Source organism: Myotis davidii, unplaced genomic scaffold, assembly GCF_000327345.1.
Source record: "Myotis davidii unplaced genomic scaffold, ASM32734v1 scaffold363, whole genome shotgun sequence".
In the NCBI taxonomy this organism is placed as follows: Eukaryota; Metazoa; Chordata; class Mammalia; order Chiroptera; family Vespertilionidae; genus Myotis; species Myotis davidii.
Genome location: NW_006294069.1, coordinates 3390572 through 3408750, shown reverse-complemented (window position 1 = coordinate 3408750; position 18179 = coordinate 3390572). Strand labels below are relative to the sequence as shown.

Below are 18179 nucleotides of genomic sequence, written 5' to 3'. Positions count from 1 at the left end.
ATTAGCAATATTTTTAAAAATTAGAAATACCTAATATATTGAAGGGTTAAAGAGAAACCGGTATTCATTTTTTAAATAAAAGTTTTAAAGATATCATACCAGCCCTAGCCAGTTTGGCTCAGTGGATAGAGTGTTAGCCTGTGGACTGAAGGGTCCCAAGTTCGATTCCGATCAAGGGCACATGCCTGGGTTGCAGGGCACATACAGGAGGCAGCCGATCAATGATTCTCTCTCATCATTGATGTTTCTATCTCTCACTCCCTCTCCCATTTGTTTTTAAATGTTCTTCTTTAAAAACATTTTAAAGATAAAATAAAGATACACCATAAAATTCACCTTTGAAAACTATAATTCAATGGTTTTTAGTATAGTCAGAGTTGTACAAGCATCAACAGTACCTAACTTCACCCCCAAAAGAAATCCTGTGGCTCCACCTCCCGCCCTTGGGTACCACTAATCTGACTTTTGTATCTATGGAGTTGCTATTCAGAAATAGAAACGCGTACACGTTATGAGTATGTTAATTGGTGTACTCTCTACAACAGATGTTCTTTGGCCCCACAATACTAATTCCCAGTATAATCTACTCAGAAATAATAGCATGAGCATGTAATATACAAGGATGATTGTTAAGGCTCTGCCTGGAATAAACCTAAATGACCATCAAAAAGGTAAGGAGTAAGTAAACCACGATGTACGTGTACAGGCTCCCGGCACAGGTAGGAGAGAATACAAGGCATGCCACCACGCTGAGGTGGGTGGAATAAGGCAAAGCCCATGGGAATGGAATTCCATCCCTGACTGGAGAGAATGAAGCCTGAGTTTTTGTACTCAACCCCAGCAAAGCTCTCCCTCCTCTCCTACAACCTAGAGGACAGAGAAGTGGATAGAAAGCAGACTCAAGCACTCAAAAGTAGCCTGGAGTGGAAGATAAGAGGTCCTAAGTGGGAAGGTTGGCAAGGAGCTATGCCTACCATAGGCAAGTCAGAGAAAACATGAAGTCTGGACAGAACTGTCCATATTAAGCATAAACAAGATAAAAAGAAATGACATTGCAACAATGCAACACAGCACAATGTATAAAAATTAAAGGAGCAGTGAAAGCAGAGACAATTAAAGAAAGAATCCAGTCTAGAACATAGGCCAAGAAAGCGAATACTTCTCAAGAGTGGTTTGCAAAATAAAGACTAAAAAGTCAATATAATAAGTCAAAAGATGAGATGAAACAAAAGATTCAGAAAAAAGGTAGACTTGAAAAGCTAAGGAAAAAAACTAAGAACAAAAGTAATGCAATTCCATATATAATATTTAAATTATAAACAAGGAACAGAAGAAAGCTAAAAATTGAACTACTAATATGTTGGAAAATCTTGAGGTTATCGAATGCATGCAGCAGGAAAGAAAAAAAGACAAAGTTATCCACAACATAAATAAAAATTGGAACTTAAGTGAAATAAAAATTAAGGGATAACACACAGAAAAATTTCATCGAAAAGAAATGAATCTGCAGCCTGAAAGGGGAAAAAATAAGAACAATTGACACTGAGAGACACATTGTTAATTTACTGAACTGGAAACAAAGAATCCTTTCAGTTAACACTGAATACAGAACCCATTCAGGTTTCATCGATTGTCTCAATGATATCCTTAACAGCAAAAGGATCCAGTCTGGGATCACTTGTTATACTTCAGAATCATCTCTCTTTAGACTCCTTCAACCTGAAACAGTTTCTCAGGCTTTCTTTTATTTTCATGCTTAAGATTGTGAAGATGAGAGGCCAGTTATTTCTGCAGAATGTCCCTCAATGGACCTAAGGCTTCTTCAGGGTTAGCTACAGATTATGCATCCTTGGCAAGAATATGATAGCAGCGAAGCTGTGTTTTTCTCAGTGCATCCTATCAGGTAATACACGATTCCTACAGGACTGTCCTGTTACTGGTAATGTTAACATTAATCATTGGAATAAGATGCTGTCTTGCCAGGTTCCCCCACTGTAAAGGTGCCACTTTTCCTTTTATAATTCATAATTATGTGTGGGGAGGTACTTTAACCCTATATAACTTGCTCCTCATCAAACTTCCACCCATTGTTTCAGCCCTGACTGGGTAGTTCAGTTGGTGAGAGCATCATCCCAATAACCAAAGGTTTTGAGTTTGATCCCCAGTCAAGACACATATAAGAATCAACCAATGAATGTAAAAGTGGACAGCAAATCAATGTTTGTCTCTCTGTAAAATCAATTAAAAGAAATACCCTTTTGCCTGGCCGAGAGTGGCTCAGTGGTTAGTGTGGACCTATGAACCAGGAGGTCACATGCCCGGGTTGTGGGCTCGATCCCCCATGTGGAGCATGCAGGAGTCAGCCGACCAATGATTCTCTCTCATCACTGATGTTTCTATCTATCCTTCTCCCTTCCTCTCCGAAATTAATAAAAAACAAGACAAAACAAAGCACACTTTCACTCAGGGTTTCAGCACCTGTGGTAGGCTGAATGATGCACCACCCAAAAGACAGCCAGCCATCTCCTGATCCCTGGAACCTGTGACTGTCAACTTACATGGCAAAGAAAAGAGCTTGCAGGTGTGATTAAGGATTGACATGGTGAGATTATCCTGGATCACCGATGAACCCTAAAGCGATCACATGTATCCTTATAAGGGGGAGGCAGAAGCACAGTAACACAGACAGAGGAGAAGGCCATGTAACCTGGGAAGCTGAGAATGGAGTGATGCAGCCCTAAGCCAATGCTCGCAGCCACCGGGAGTGGAAGGGGCAAAGAATGGGTTCTCCCACGGGACTTCCAGAGAGCGTGTGGCCCTGCCGACACTGTCATTTCAGCTCAGTAAGACGGATTCAGCTTCTGACTTCCAGGAAGAATAAATTTCTGTTGTTTTAAACCTCCAACCTTGTGGTAATTTGCCACAGCAGCCACAGGAAGCTTAGACAGCACCTATTGCTGTTCCCTGAATTATTACCGTGATGGTTGCCAAACTATGATACTCTAATTCCATTATTCCTTCTGCATTTGTTAAATGGCCTTGTCGTAAGAAAAAGCTTTCTATTCCAGCCATATATTCATTTATTGAATATGGATTTAGAAATTCCTTCCTATTTGATTCAATAAGTTGTAATCTATTACTATACTTATTTTGATTTTTTTTTTTAAATTGTCCTAGATTTGGCAAGTGTTAAGACCCTGCAAGCTAGTTTCTCTGTCCTTTTGATGGCCCCATCTTACTTTCTGGCACAGTAAGATATTTCAGGCTCATCTTGTAATTTCCAAGCCTGTGATAAGACATCCTCCTAGAAGCCCTGATTCCTTTTGTATAAAATGACATTCAGAAACCAAGGTCTGAGTGCTAAGTGGGTTCTTAGCTAGGAGGGTATTGCTGCTCCAAAACCTCTCAATAGATCTAGAAATACACACACACTATATATACACATATATACGATATACACATGCAAACTAAACGTTTATAACTTTCTGTATCTCTCAATATACAGTGGAACCTCAGGATTCAACTCAGTTCTCAAGCTTAATTCATTCCAGAAGGCTGTTTGAGAAACAATTTGTTCAAAAACAGAATTATTTTTCCTCATTAGAAATAATGTAAATTGAATTAATTCATTCCAGACCCCAAATGATTCCGTTTTAACCTTTCTTATATGCCGTACATGTACTGTTTCATCTATAAACAAACACTTTTCTTACATTTATCCAACCTCCCCAATGGGCCTTAAACTAATCTCTGTCAGCACTGGTTACAGGGGTGTCTCTCAGGGAGTCAGCACGCATGCGGCATCTCTGGCATCTTCGCCTTTTCACTTTTCTGTCACCAGCTAACTGCTTTTCCTTTATCCAACAAGTTTCCTACCTTTTGTGATCATTGCTTCTTTCACAACTTAGCAACATTAGCATTCTTGATTACCCTTGTTTTAAAATTCAAAACAAACATAGAAAAATATTCATAGTACAATTTACTGAGATGTTAGGAAGGCAAGGTAGAGCTGTAAACTGACTTTACTGGCCCATTCTCTCCTTTGTGGCCTTGAAGATGGTTTTTATCACGATAGCTAGTGTATCGGCATGAAAGGGTTAAGTTAAAACAGACATCCCCCAACCCTCCCCCGCCCCATAAATAAAGGTCAGAGGTCAGAATTGTTTGAGATGGGAGAACAGAGGTCTGACAGTATACTGAAAACCTCGGGCTTACCAATACCTCCAATTTCAATCCAACGTCACAGCTTTCTCTCCCTTGACCGGCTTCCATTGTCCATAATGTATTTATTTATTAGATCAATTTCCCCCATACATACCCAATCTCCTGCCACCACCCCCACTACTGCACGCATGGACGCTACCTTCCTCTCCATGTCGGTGTTCTCATCTGTGGCTCTAGGCCACCTCCACCCAATTAAAAACAAGCACCCTCCTCTCCCCACTTGGATTCTATCATCTCAAGCTGAGCTGTCACCACTCCCTGCAGTCACCTTCCTTATCCTGCTCAGACTCCCTCCTCACTCCTCACTCCACTCAGTCTCAACAACCTGCTGCTGTCCCTCCATCCCACATCCTCAAATGCCCTCTTCACTGGTTCAGGACTCAACGGCCACTCAGACTCTTCCTCACCCTACACAGGCTCTGACAACCCATACTGGGCTGCAGCCACCCTCTCTCCATGTGCGTTATTATCTGCTCATGCTCCAACATCCTGTGACAGCCCACAAGACCCCCTCCTCCCTCTGTACTGACATCTGGTTCCAGGCCGCCACCACCACCACTCTCCCCTGTACACATCTACCTTGCTTGGCCTCACCTAATGGCTTTTGGACAGAATTATTCAGAAAGAAAGAACAACACAGTCATGTGTGGCTTATCCAAGGGCTATGTGCTAAGAAATGCACTGATAGGTCATTTCCATGTTGTGCCAACATCATAGCATGCACTTACATAAACCTAGATTGTATAGCTTACTACACACCTGTCTTTTTACTTCATAAACTTAAAACTTTTATTTTTCAATTCTATTTTGTGGTAACAGCTTAAAACACAAACTCATTGTATAGTTGTACAAAAGTATTTTTCTCTTTTTTCCATTATTATTTAATATTTATTATTCACCATCATCACAGCAAAATGTTTCTTAGAATATAATATATAAATCTGATCAAATTATGAAAATTTCTCCAGGCTTAGAATTTTTTAAAAATATATTCATTTTACTTTATTATAAAAAAATTAGCAAGAAACAAGGGCAAAATTAGTCTATAATCCCATCATTTAATCAAGTCAATGTTTCCATTTAACCCAGTCACCTTTGGTCCCTGGTTCAGGACTCAACAGTCACTTTTGGTCCCTGTGCATATGGTGAGGTACATCATGGATTGATAAAAATTATATCATGTGTGAGTAATTCACACCGGGAAATAATTATCCCTTAATTAAACAAGCACCTCACTTTTAAAGAGAGCTAAAGAGACATCATCATGGGAACAGAAATGCAATCAATAACCAATTTGGCAGATATATGCAGATTGGGACCTTATAATGAGCGTTTTCGTGTTGGCACATTATAATTTTAAGCACTGGCAGCTACAGCCTCCACTTACCCTTTATATATTAGTGAAGGCATGTGGAAAGTAGTTGAAACTCTCTCTGAATCTAGTATTTGTATATATTTTATGGTACTTACTGTATTATTTTTATTTATTGACTGAATTTATTGGGGTGACATTGATGAATAAAAGTATATAAGTTTCAGGTGTACAATTCTATAACACATCATCTGTACACTGTACTATGTGTTCACCACTCCAGGTCAAGTTTCCTTCTACCATCATTTATCCCCCCTATAACCTCTTCTATCTCTCCACACTCAATATTCTTTCTTTAAAGCCTTACTCTATAGGCTATTTTCTATTTTTAAAATTTTGTTTTTAACTTTAAACTTTTGGTTAAAAATTCAGACACAAACACACACATTAGCCTACGCCTACAAAGGGTCAGGATCATCAATCTTGCTGTCTCCCCCTCCATATCTTGTCCCACTGGGAGGTCTTGGGGACCATGACCCGGGGAGCTGTCACCTCCCATGAGAACAATGCCGTATTCTGGAACCCCTCCTGAAGGACCTGCCTGAGGCTCTTCTTGAAGAGGTGTCACTCTTCAGACTATGTCCATGTGGTTTGTTTTTTTCATTACAGAATTGCTGTAAGCAGGTAATGCACCATGAACATTCCTCTCTATTAACGAAAACCTTTCGGTGTTTGAGTCCATGTTTTCAAATTTTTTAAGGAGCTTACTGAAATCTACAAAAGCTACTGCTAAACCCTTCACTAAGTTTTTTTTCTATGTTAAGAATAGTTTGTTGATTTTATCTCTAGAAGCTCCTCCACGTCATCCTCATCACACAGGTTCACGCTGTTTGCCATCTCAACCACAGCATCGTGGATTTTTGCAGCCTTCTCAGCCTTGGCAAAATCTTTGAAGTCATAAATGAACCTCTTGAGTGTCTTCTTCCAGATGCCATTTATACACTGCTTGGTGACATCACCTCGAGCCCAAGCAAGGTTCCTGATGCAGTCATAAGATGTTGCAATCCTTCCTTCCAAAACTGCAGCCGTGTCTTCCTCAGTCGTAGCAACAGCCTGGGCAAAGGTCCTCCGCAGGCAGTAGGCCTTAAAAGCTGCTATAACTCATTCCTTGGGTCTGAGTTGGAATTTGGAGGGAGCAACACCGCTTTGATGTTGTATCAATGCCACCAATAAAGCTCTCCCTCCTGGGAGCATGCCCGTGCCTTTCCCTTCCCCTTTTCCCTCCCCATTCCAGCCCCAGGCACCTCACCACTAGCTTCCTCACTCCCAAGATCCAGGGGCCCTTCCTTTACCTCCTTAACTCATGATTTCCTAAGTCCATTTCTTCCAGGAATTACTTTTCCTAAAGCTGTAATTTATCCAATAAATGTTCTCTTAGAGGAAAAAAAAAAAAAAGACTACCAATGAAAGGATATTCAGGAGCATCTTATATAATAAAATTCTAATATGCAAATCGACCAAACAGCAGAAGGAACAGTCACTATGACGTGCACTGACTACCAGGGGGAAGACGCTCAACGCAGGAGCTGCCCCCAGTCAGCTTCTTATTGGCAGTGTGCACTTACTGATATGCTTGAAGCCTCTGAGGTTCTCGCTGTGCTCCAAAGGGCTTCAATGTGTGGCCTGCAAGGCTGCTCACAAGCAAAACTATTATTCTGTCCTTAAAAGATTTCAAACCTAGCTGGTATCGATTGACTTGGCCTCCTTATGGATGAAAGTACTTCCAGGCATTTGTTTCCAAAATAAGGAGGTCTCAATGACCCCTGCGAACACCCCCATCTGGGAGGAAGCTGCCCCCGAGTTCCTGCCCCGATGCCAGACAATCCAGTTCCTCCCCATATGTCTCTGGGTTCCCCAAAGCTGCCACCCCAGTGCTGGAGCCCAAAGGATCGAGTCTGAGTAAGTCCTCTTAAAGGGTCTCCTGTAGCCTCTGTCACTTAGCCACAACCCACCACCACTGGTTTTCACAGCCCGAAGTCACAGGACTTCTCTTCGCTCTGGAATCCTGGGCTGGATGTCGGGTGTGGGACTAGGACCCCTTGCTTCTCATGGGGGAGCTCCACAGCCTAGATATCCCACCCAAAAAAACACCACACGTGGGTGTCAGACCAGCCTGTGCTGTGCCTCCACCCCTCCTACCAATCTCAATGTACTTTCTTTACTTCTCTAGTTGTAGGCCTTCCATTCAGCCAAATTTCATGTAGTTCTGACTGATGGTTGTTCTGAATTTTACTTGTAATTTTGATGTGGTTGTGAGAGGCAGCGAGTTTACTTACACTGCCATGTTGGCTCTCTAGGCCTAATCTTGTCCTTTAACGTTGCAAACAAACTTTTTGCTTTGGCTGATTGTCATGGTGCTGATAGGAATACACTTGTGTGTCTGGTCATCAATCTAAGTCATTAGAAATTTCTTCATGTCTGTTATAGGCTCTTCTCTAATTTTTATTAATCCTGTTGCCTTTAACAAAGCAGATCCTTTAGCTTCCATCACTTTATTCTTCTTCAAGATCACAGATATGGTGGAATGACACATGCCTAACTGGCGAGCAATAACCATCCTGATTTTCCACCTTCATAGTCCTTAATGAATTTTAATTGTTTCCAGGTCAATCACTCGATGTGGTCTCTGCTGACATTAGCATGGATTTTCTGTGTTTAGAGGCCAAAATTAAAATAGCACAAGGTAGACCTGGCCAGTGTTTCTCAGTGGTTAGAATGTCAGCCCACACAAGAAGGACCTCAGTTTGATTCCCAGTCAAGGGTTATAGGTTATGGTTCGCTCATGCCCCCACCCTCATTGGGCTCGTTCGGAGGCAACCAGTCGATGTGTCTCTTTCACATCGATGTTTCTCCCTCTTCCACTCTCTGAAAAGCAATTGAAAAAAAAACACACAAACACAAGTCAAGCACAGGAAAAAATAATGCAATCAAGAGCCAAAGCAATCCTGAGAAGTTTGTTTTACAGCAAACTTCTTTTATAAGTACACTCCAAAATGATTAAAAAGTATCTATATATATAGAAGTCTAAGCGGCCTTTATGACCAAATGACCAGAACGACCAGTCGCTCAGTCGCTATGACAAGCACTGACCACCAGGGGCAGGCACTCAACGCAGGAGCTGCCCCCTGGTGGTCAGTGAGCTCCCACAGCCAACCTCCCATGGCCAGCCAACCACCTGCTTTCCCGCCCCCCAGCCAGCCGGCCCACATCAGCCCCTGGTGCTAAACTATTCGTAGACGACCTGCTTTTGGGTCGGGGTTTCATACATAGCAGAGCAGCTCCCTCACTGCAATCTATTGAAAGTCAGTCCTTGACACAAGGGTTTGTCTCACTCCCATCCTCTCCCTTCTCCGGGAGCCGCCCACCCACCACAGTGGTGGCGCGGTGGCGAGGGAAGGAGGAAGGGGGGAGGCAGGGAACCACGCGGTGGTGGGGTGCAGATGGCAGTGTCCGTTCCTTCTGCACCCAGCCCAGCAACTGTCACCCCCTTTCCTGACCCCGCTGGGGCCTTTGGGCCCCGGGCTGAGACAGGGAACTGGGGGTGGGTGGCAGCAGATGCGGACCCTTTCCCAGGGGGCCAAGGGCCGGCTCCCTCCTGGGGCTGGTGGCCAACCTCCCACAGTCCCTACCCCAAGCCGGCAGGCCCCAATCGGCCCTGATTGCTGGCCAGGCATAAGGACCCCACCTGTGCATGAATTTGTGCACCGGGCCTCTAGTAGTATAATAAATACATTAACAAGTAACAGTCATTTATTACCAAGTATTATATACTGTACATAATTGTATGTGCTTTGCTTTTATACAACCAGAAGAGGTTTTTTACACCAGCATCACCACAAACACGTGAGTAATGTATTGCACAATGATGTTACCATGGCTACAATGTCACTAGGAGACAGAAATTTTTCAGCTCCACTGTAATCTTATGGGACCACTTGTATATGTGATCCGTTATTGACTAAAATGTTATGCGACGCATGGCTGTATTTATATTATCATTCTAATCTCAAATATATTTCTACCTATCCACCAATCATTGATAAATACGCACTGAGAGATATTTGGAATGATGCTCACTAAATGATGTTTATTTCTAGGCTGTACAAATTTTAGATAATTTCTTCCTTCTTTGTACCTTTTTCTGTATTTCTTAGATTATACTTTATGTCATTTTTTATTAAAGTAGACATTTTTCTTAAAAAATTGAATACACATATAAAGATAGAGCCACAGATATATTTAAGGAAACATTGGTAAACATTTTTCAATAGTAAAATACTATATACAATTTAGATTTTAGTTTAGTTATGGTAAATCCATACAGTTGCATACTAAGTAACATAACATAAAGGTATACCTAGGGACATGTAAAAATAATGCTCACTATCAAGTTAAAAAAGGGTATTATACAACCATAGTGGTTATGAAGTATTTTAAAAAGAAAATATAGATTCATTAAGTATTTATATTCATAGAAAAAAAACTGGAAGGATAGACAACAAAATGTTAATCATAGTTATTTCTAAGCAATGGAATTACAGTTATTTTTCTTTATGTTTATGTGAGTCTTGTAACTTATATATATACACACACTAGAGGCCTGGTGCACAAAATTCGTGCACAGGTAAGGTCCCTAGGCCTGGCCAGTGATCAGGACTGATCAGGGCTTTCGGGCTGCTGGCCGGGGCCTTCCTTCTCTGACTGCCGGCTGCCAGCCAGGGCCTTGGGGCCTTCCTTCCCAGCTGCCAGCCAGGGCCTTCCTTCGTTCCGTGTCTCCCCTTGGTGGTCCGCCCATGTCATAGTGAGCGACTGAACTCCCGGTCAAACTCCCAAGGGGACACTTTGTATATCAGCCTTTTATATAAATAGATAGATAGATAGATAGATAGATGATAGATAGATAGATAGATAGATAGATGATAGATAATTTGTATTGCAAAGTTGTTTTGCAAAATATAATGACAAGAACACAAAATTCTATCAGGGTGAAGATCGACTACATGATATATGGATTTTTTTTTAATGTAGGAGTAACCACAAAGAAAACACAAATAGAATGTATAACTTCAAAACCAGTAGAAGAAAAAAAAGAGAATTAAAAAACTCAATCCAAGGCAGCAAGAGAAAACGGTAAAGCAAAAACACAGTAAAGACACAAAATTTAGGGGGAAAGATCAATAATAAATTAAGCAGAATAAACTCACTAATTAAATAAACTCACTATATGCTATCTATAAAGACATCCAAAACTAATAATATCAAGGTTGAAAGAATAAAGATATATAAAACAAATATAAGTAAAAAAAAGTTATTTGGAAATGACAGCTAATAATGTAACATACATTAACATGCCCTTATTAAGGTGGGAATGCTTGCCATATTTGCTCCTCGTGTGTTCTGGTTGTGTTTTGTAATTAAAAACTAAAAACTTGAGAAAATAAATGTAAAGCCACTCCCCAACAAAAGTGCCTCATTTTATCAATGGTTACTCATGAGTGAATAACAGTTCTGTTCATTACTGTCTCTAGAACGTAGCATCTGTAGTTACTCAACGTTCTCTGTATTGGCTGGATATAAAGTTTTTACTATGAAAGACTCAAGAATGCACAAACAGGGCTGCATTACATAATTTATTATATCTTTTTTTGCTCTGATAAGTGGCCCCTTTTTATTGAGATATTTTGAGAGAGAATCCTAAAAACAGTGCTTCTGAAGAGATTAGAAACAGACATTTAGTGAATATGATGGGTTAGAAGAATAGTGTTCAACCCAGCACTGCATTCTGCTTTAATCCCCTGCTCTGAAATTCCCAACGTTTCCGTATTTCTCTCCCTTTGGTGCCAGGATTTAGTCACCTGAGTAGAGAAATCAATAGCTGTACATTCTGAGCTGAAAGCTCATCATTGCCTTTTGGATTCCAAATTGAATTCTGGCATCCAATGAACTGTTCAAAAATTAGCTCCCATTCTATAACACAATAAAAGAGAAAAAACACACCACATACCTGCCATCTTTCAGCGTGTTAACAATAAATCGGTTGATCTGGCAAATACAGTTGCTAGACAATCGTTCTTCTTCAACAAGAGTGTTCAACTGTGTTGCCAACATAAAAGCTGAAAAGCAGAGATTACTTTAGTCTCCAAAACATTTTAGCCATGACAATCTGAAAGCTGATCACACCTGTACTAGCAAAGAATCATGCCTTAAATATGTTCCTGAAATTAAAACTAGTCAGACTGACTCTGCATAGTGAAAACAGTATAATTTGCTGTGCATTAAACAGCTGCTGCTACTCTGAAATGTATGCATTTCTTAAAGCAACCCCAGTCATTTTTTTCCATCATTCAGGTCTCATGACAAAGACTAAAAAATCTTTTCTAGGTCCTTCACATTGTGACTAGAGATAGCAAGCATATATTCTGCAAATTCTCTCCTTTCTCTCAGGTAAAGCTTCCAACACGGAAATAAAAACCCATAAAGGCAAGTATAGGACAGCTAACCCATCATATTCACTAAATGTCAATATCATCCTGAGGGAAATTAATCAAAGAAAGCATAGAGCACCAGTTAGAGAGAATTAATTAAGCCAAGTGGCAGCTTTCCACTAGATCCAGTTTATTGTTAGAACGCTCTCTGCCAGGTGCAATTCTGTCTGAATGAATTACACAGCCAAGCAAATGCAGACTTCTAGAATGCCCCAAATCACTGCAATCGTAATGTTGGGTATGCTTTCATTGCTTAAATACAAATTCCGAGATTTATACATCATACTTACAGGATAGAGTGTTCACCCCATCACTCATAAGCAGTCGATAACGGGGCGGACTGTTCCCTGTAGTGATGGGACGGATGTTCTAGAAGAGAAAACTCGGTTCATTAGCCAGGTTGCCTGCCCAGTCCCAGAGATAAGTACACCTAAGTGGCAGGAGAGTAGGCCTGCCATTAGATCAACACAAACTGAACTGCTTGCTCATTCTCTCAACATTTAAATCCAAGTAAAAGAAAACCAGCTTTGATGATTGTCCCACCAACCTCTTTCCACTAATATTATGAAACAAACATAGATGAGAATAAAATGTTGCCAATCCTCTTGTGTTCTCTTCCCTAACTCCAATTTGTTGAAAACCAACTCTAAAAAAAATATGTAACAAAGTACCTAATATATGCAAAGTACTGTGTAGGAAACGTGCTAAAAATGCAAAATGGGAAAAAAAAATTTCGTACTCTGAAGGGGCTTATAATGAGGGTAGAGATGGAGGCCGAGAGACCTAAGAGAAGTGTGCACATAATGACATGGGGCAGAACTGAGACATTTATTCCAACTGGAAGGAAATCAGAGGAGGCTTTAAGTGAAATATGTAAACAGAGCCTTACGATCAAATAAGCCTGAGACAACTGGCTAACAGACAGAATCTGCAGGTATAATCCGTGATTCTGCTTCTATTGATTTTCTAAATTCCCACGAACATTTGAGAACCCCTTCAATGACAGGGTTAACAAAGAATGTTTTTGTTTGGTTGGGGTTTTTTTTTGTTTTGTTAATCCTCACCTGAGGAGATTATTTGCATTGATTTTTAGAGAGAGTGAAAGGGAGAGGGAGAGACAGAGGGAAACATTGATGTGAGAGAGACACATGGATTGGTTGCCTCCCGCAAGCGCTCTGACCCAGGCTGGGGATCCAGCCTTCAATTGAGATTGTGCCCTTGACCTGAATCGAACCTGCGGTCCTTCCACTGAGCCAAACCAGCCAGGGCTAATGAAGAATTTTAAGCAGACAAGTTCATTTTACAGAGAGGCAATATGTAAGGCAGATTTGAGCCAGACAAACCTAAGGGCAGAAAGATAAGGAGGCAGTTATAATGATGTGCAGCACTACAGCCTCCATTAATTGTGGAAAGAACAGAGGGCGAAATCTCAGATTTGAATCTCCAAAGGTCTCCCTCTGGCTAAACTAATATGTATATTTTTAAAAGCCTGGTTCCCTTCTCAGGGTTATAACATGAACTGGCCTATTTTTTGTGATGGAGAGAATTTCCTAAAGCGAACAAATCTTTATGTCCTTCGTCGAATGTAATTTACGATTACATGTAAATTTAAAAACTGCTTGACATAAAATATATATAGTTACTTACAATGACCTGGAGGATGGGTTTTATGGACGTCTCTCCCTGTTGCATTATGGCCTAAAAGAGTAAAAACAGATTTTTGTGAGATATGAGCTCAAATCATGATTAAAACTGGACATATTTTTATCTATCTACTCCTGTCCATCTTTTGTAACTAGCTGCTGGCGGGGGGGGGGGGGGGGAAGGGGGGGGGGGGGGGGAGCAATCAGGGGGTAAGGACACATATGTAATACCTTAATCAATAAAGAAAAAAAAATTTTTTTTAAAGAAAAAGACTCACCTTAACTAATAAAAAATAATAATAAAAAAATAAAAAAGAAAAAGACAAGCTGCTGAACACCCTAAAAAAACAAAACTGGACATATTTTTACAGTTTAGCATTTGTAATAAACTATACATAACATTGTCAAAAGAGCCTTTTGGGGGCTTATCATTTGAAAATCTAGGTTAAGTTTTATCATTCTGGACAAATTATAAAATTATAAAAGTGAGATACATGCTTAACAACAAGGATACACTCACTACACCTAAAATACCAGCATCACATAACAACACATTAATTCTCTATAGTGCCCATTACTAGGGAATTAAATAAATATGCTAAAATCTTAAAACAGAGTATTATAAACACTTAAAGAGAAATTACTTATATAATACTGGTTGTCTCTTTTTAAAAAATATTTTTTTTATTGATTTCAGAGAGGAAGGGAAAGGGAGAGATAGAAACATCAATGATGAGAGAGAACCATTGATCGGCTGCTTCCTGCATGTCCCGCACTGGGGATTGAGCCCACAACCTGGGCATGTGCCCTTGACCAGAATTGAACCTGGGACCTTTCAGTCTGCAGGCTGATGCTCTATCCACTGAGCTAAACTGGCTAGGGCTGGTTGCCTCTTTTTTTTAAATTAAATTTATTGGGGTGACATTGGTTAACAAAATTATATAGGTTTAAGATGAACAACTCTACACCACATCATGTGTACATTGCATTGTGTGTTCACCACAAGTCAAGTCTCTTTCCATCACCATTTATCCCCTTTTTACCTTCTATTTCCCTCCACCCCCTTTTCCCTCAGGTAATCACCATGCTGTTGTCTGTGTCTATGAGGGTTTTGTTTGTTTGTTTTTTGTCTAATTCCTTTACCTTTTTCTTTTTAATATATATTTTATTGATTTTTTTACAGAGAGGAAGGGAGAGGGAGAGAGGGAGAGAGTTAGGAACATCGATGAGAGAGAAACATCGATTCAGCTGCCTCTTGCACGCCCCCTACTCGGGCTGTGCCCGCAACCGGGGTACATGCCCTTGACCGGAATCGAACCTGGGGAACCTGGGACCCTTCAGTCCGCAGACTGAGCCAAACCCGTTAGGGCTCCTTTACCTTTTTCACTCAGCCCCACAACCCCCTTCTCCTCTGACAGCTGTCAGTCTGTTCTCTATGGATGAGTCTCTTCCTATTTTGTTGGGTGCCTCCTGTAAGAGGAACTAGGTGAGTGGGGAGACATTGTGAGGCAGACTGCACTGAATCCTCCTTTATACCTTTAAAATTTTAAATCTCACAGCTCTATTAGCAATTATAAAAATTATTTCAACAGCTCTGGTCAGTGTGGCTGTTGGTTGGGTGTTACCCGGGTATACACCAAAAGCTTGCCGGTATGATTCCGGGTCAGGGCATATTCCCGGGTTGCAGGCTCCATCCCCAGTAGGGAGCATGCAGGAGGCAGCCAATCAATGTTTCACTTTCACACTGTTTCTCTTTCTTTCTCTTTCTCTCTCTCTCTCTCCCTTATTCTCTCTCTAAACATAAATAATAATAATTTCTATAGAAAAAACTATCAAGCAAGTTTTAGTTTGTTTTTAAAAAGCCAACACGTAAAGATAGCCATAAGAAAAACTAACGATCGGTTTTCTGACCTCTGCTTCTGCCCATACTGAAATAAATGATACCAGATTAGCTCTTCAAACATAAGCTAAAACACTGGGCAAAAGTATATAAAGTGTTCTCAATGCCAACAACAGGGAAAGCAAAACTGATCCTTGAAAAAGGGGAGACAAATGAGGTGAGCCCTATGATCACTCAGGCTTTCTTTCTGCACTTTGGGGACCATTGTGCAGGGAAGGGAACCCGAGAAGAACATGGAAGCCCTACTGAGTATAGATCAGAGTTCAGGGAGGTGAGTTAGCTGGACTTCATGGATGCGGAATACCGAAGGGAGGAGCCACTAGTACACAGAGAAGCTTCAATAACCTACCCGGCTGAATTGTAATTATGCATATACAAAGTGAGACTCCACAAGGCCAGGCAAAGAATAAGCATTCAGGGAGCTATACACTGAAAAAGTACTGGAGCCCACAAAGGCCATCATACATTTGTGTTCCAACCAGCCGGAGTGGAAAGAACTCAATGAACATGGTGCATTCAGTAGACACCTCAGAAAGGCCATAATATAGAAACAGGACTAAACTAAGTCCAGAGTAAAATCTACTCCAGACCCACTCCATCTCAAAAGGATCAGATGATCTGCAAGTAAATTAACAGCCTGCTAGACAATTCCATATCTAAAGAAATATACATAATCCAGACACTAAATGTAATAGTCATAATGTCTAGTACCTAGTCAAAAATTACTAGACATTCTTTTATTGAATACCATCCACCACAGCACAAAAGGCAAAATGTGGTCCTATAAACATTAAATATTGCTACAGTTGCTTTAAGGTCAAGCTGAGCCTGCTGCATGTGTGCACACTGGTGCAAGACTTATCTCTCCACATTGGTAATTCATTATAAATGTCTACGTATTTTGGTTTTGGAGGTTGAACAGGATTTGAAATAGATGAAAGGCTTTTGGAAATTAAGGGTTCTGGAAAATTATCAGTCACTTGTATAACCTCTGATGCCATATTCAACAGGCTGCAACTTTCCAAGGAATGTGCTAATGGCTGAACTGGCAAGTTATTTTGCAGCATCTGAGCAAAGCTAGAGACCTGAGAGATCTGAAATCAGTCATTGTTGGCAGACATTTTCTCACCAAAACTGGCCTTCCTATCTGCTAGTAGGATGGACACCGAAGGCAGGCAGCTCAGGCCGGGGCCATAGGCCATGGGGCATGCTAGCAGACCGTTGCTTCAAAATACACATTTTTAAAAATATATTTTTAAAAAGTATATATTTTTATTCATTTCAGAGAGGAAGGGAGAGGGAGAGATAGAAACATCAATGATGAGAGGGAACCATTGATCAGATGCCTCCTGCACCTCCTACTGGAAATCGAGCCTGAAACCCCAGCATATGCCCTAACTGTGAATCTAACCATGACCTCCTGTTTCATAGGTTGACGCTCAACCACTGAGTGATCCAGTGTGCCAGTGTGGATGGAGAGAACTAGATGGAGGTAAGAGATATATGTGGAAGAAAAGTGCACGTGGCTTGGTGATGGACTGGACAGTCAGGGTGATGTAGGAAGCATGATTCCTCAGTTTCTGGCTGGCATAATGTAAAGGACATTGGTACAATTCATCCAGATAGAGAACTCGAGGAGGCCCTGATTTGGGAAGATAATGGATCTGCTTTGGGACCTGCTGAATTTAAAATGCCTTGGGGATACCAGGTGGGCAGGGGGATTATAGAGGTTGTCTTCATCATTAAGGTCCTCCCGACAAAGAAATCTGTGAGCAATTAACAAGAGATTGTTTGGGGGAGAAGAGGGCCTAGAGCCCAGCCTAGTGTCAACAAACACTTACAAAGCGGGAATGCAAATAAGAGGGGGAAAGACCAGCCAAAGGAGCTACAAGAGCCAGAAGGAAAGAGCGTCACCAGAAGGAAGCAATACTCCAGGGACTCAAACACTCAGGAGAACTCTGTTAAGCTGAAAACTAAAAAGTGTCCGTTGGATTTAGCGACTTGGAGGCACCGTTAATTTCAGCCACGGTTATGTCTACAGTGATCAAGGGGGTGTCTGATTGGAGTGGGTTAAAGGGCTGATAAGGAAATAGCTGAAAACAGGCAACTCTGGAGAAGTCTGGCTGTGGATGAAGGGGCGGAGAGTGGCCGTGGATGGGAGGGGGTGGAATCCACAGCTTATTTTGTTTCGTATTCTTAAGCAGGAAAACGTAAGCATGTTTAAAAGATAGGAAAAATTCTCCCAAGAAAGGGTGATGATTAATGACCCGGCGGTTCCCCCCGTCCCCGCTATCTCCTCCTCCCGCGTTCTCTCCCCATCGCCCCCAACTCCTCTCCCCCTTCTCCACTACGCACAGAGCCAAGACCCACGCCACCCGGGCCCGCCAGCCCGGCTCGCAGGCGTCTCCTCACCGCAATGGCCCCTTCGCTCAGGTGTCCTCCCATGACTCCGCCGCGCCAACTCCCGCGTTTCTGATCCCCTGATGCACCGGCTTCACGCCCCGGGTCCGGCGCGCTCTAAAGCAATTGGCCCGAGGAGCCGCGTACGCCACTTC

The 18179-nt window shown here is 41.5% G+C and overlaps 1 protein-coding gene across 1 annotated transcript in view; it reads right to left on the bottom strand.

Moving 5' to 3' along the window:
- The window catches only part of RPA1 (replication protein A1), a 51256-nt gene extending 33083 nt beyond the window's left edge, over positions 1-18173 (bottom strand). Inside the window, exons 1-4 of the mRNA XM_006768098.2 lie at positions 18037-18173; positions 13729-13779; positions 12372-12450; positions 11601-11709 (exon numbers count right to left, since the gene is read on the bottom strand). Coding sequence (XP_006768161.1) covers positions 11601-11709; positions 12372-12450; positions 13729-13779; positions 18037-18069 — 272 coding nt within the window. The 5' untranslated portion in view covers positions 18070-18173. The remainder of the gene's footprint in view (positions 1-11600; positions 11710-12371; positions 12451-13728; positions 13780-18036) is intronic.
- Between the last annotated feature and the right edge of the window lie 6 nt (positions 18174-18179).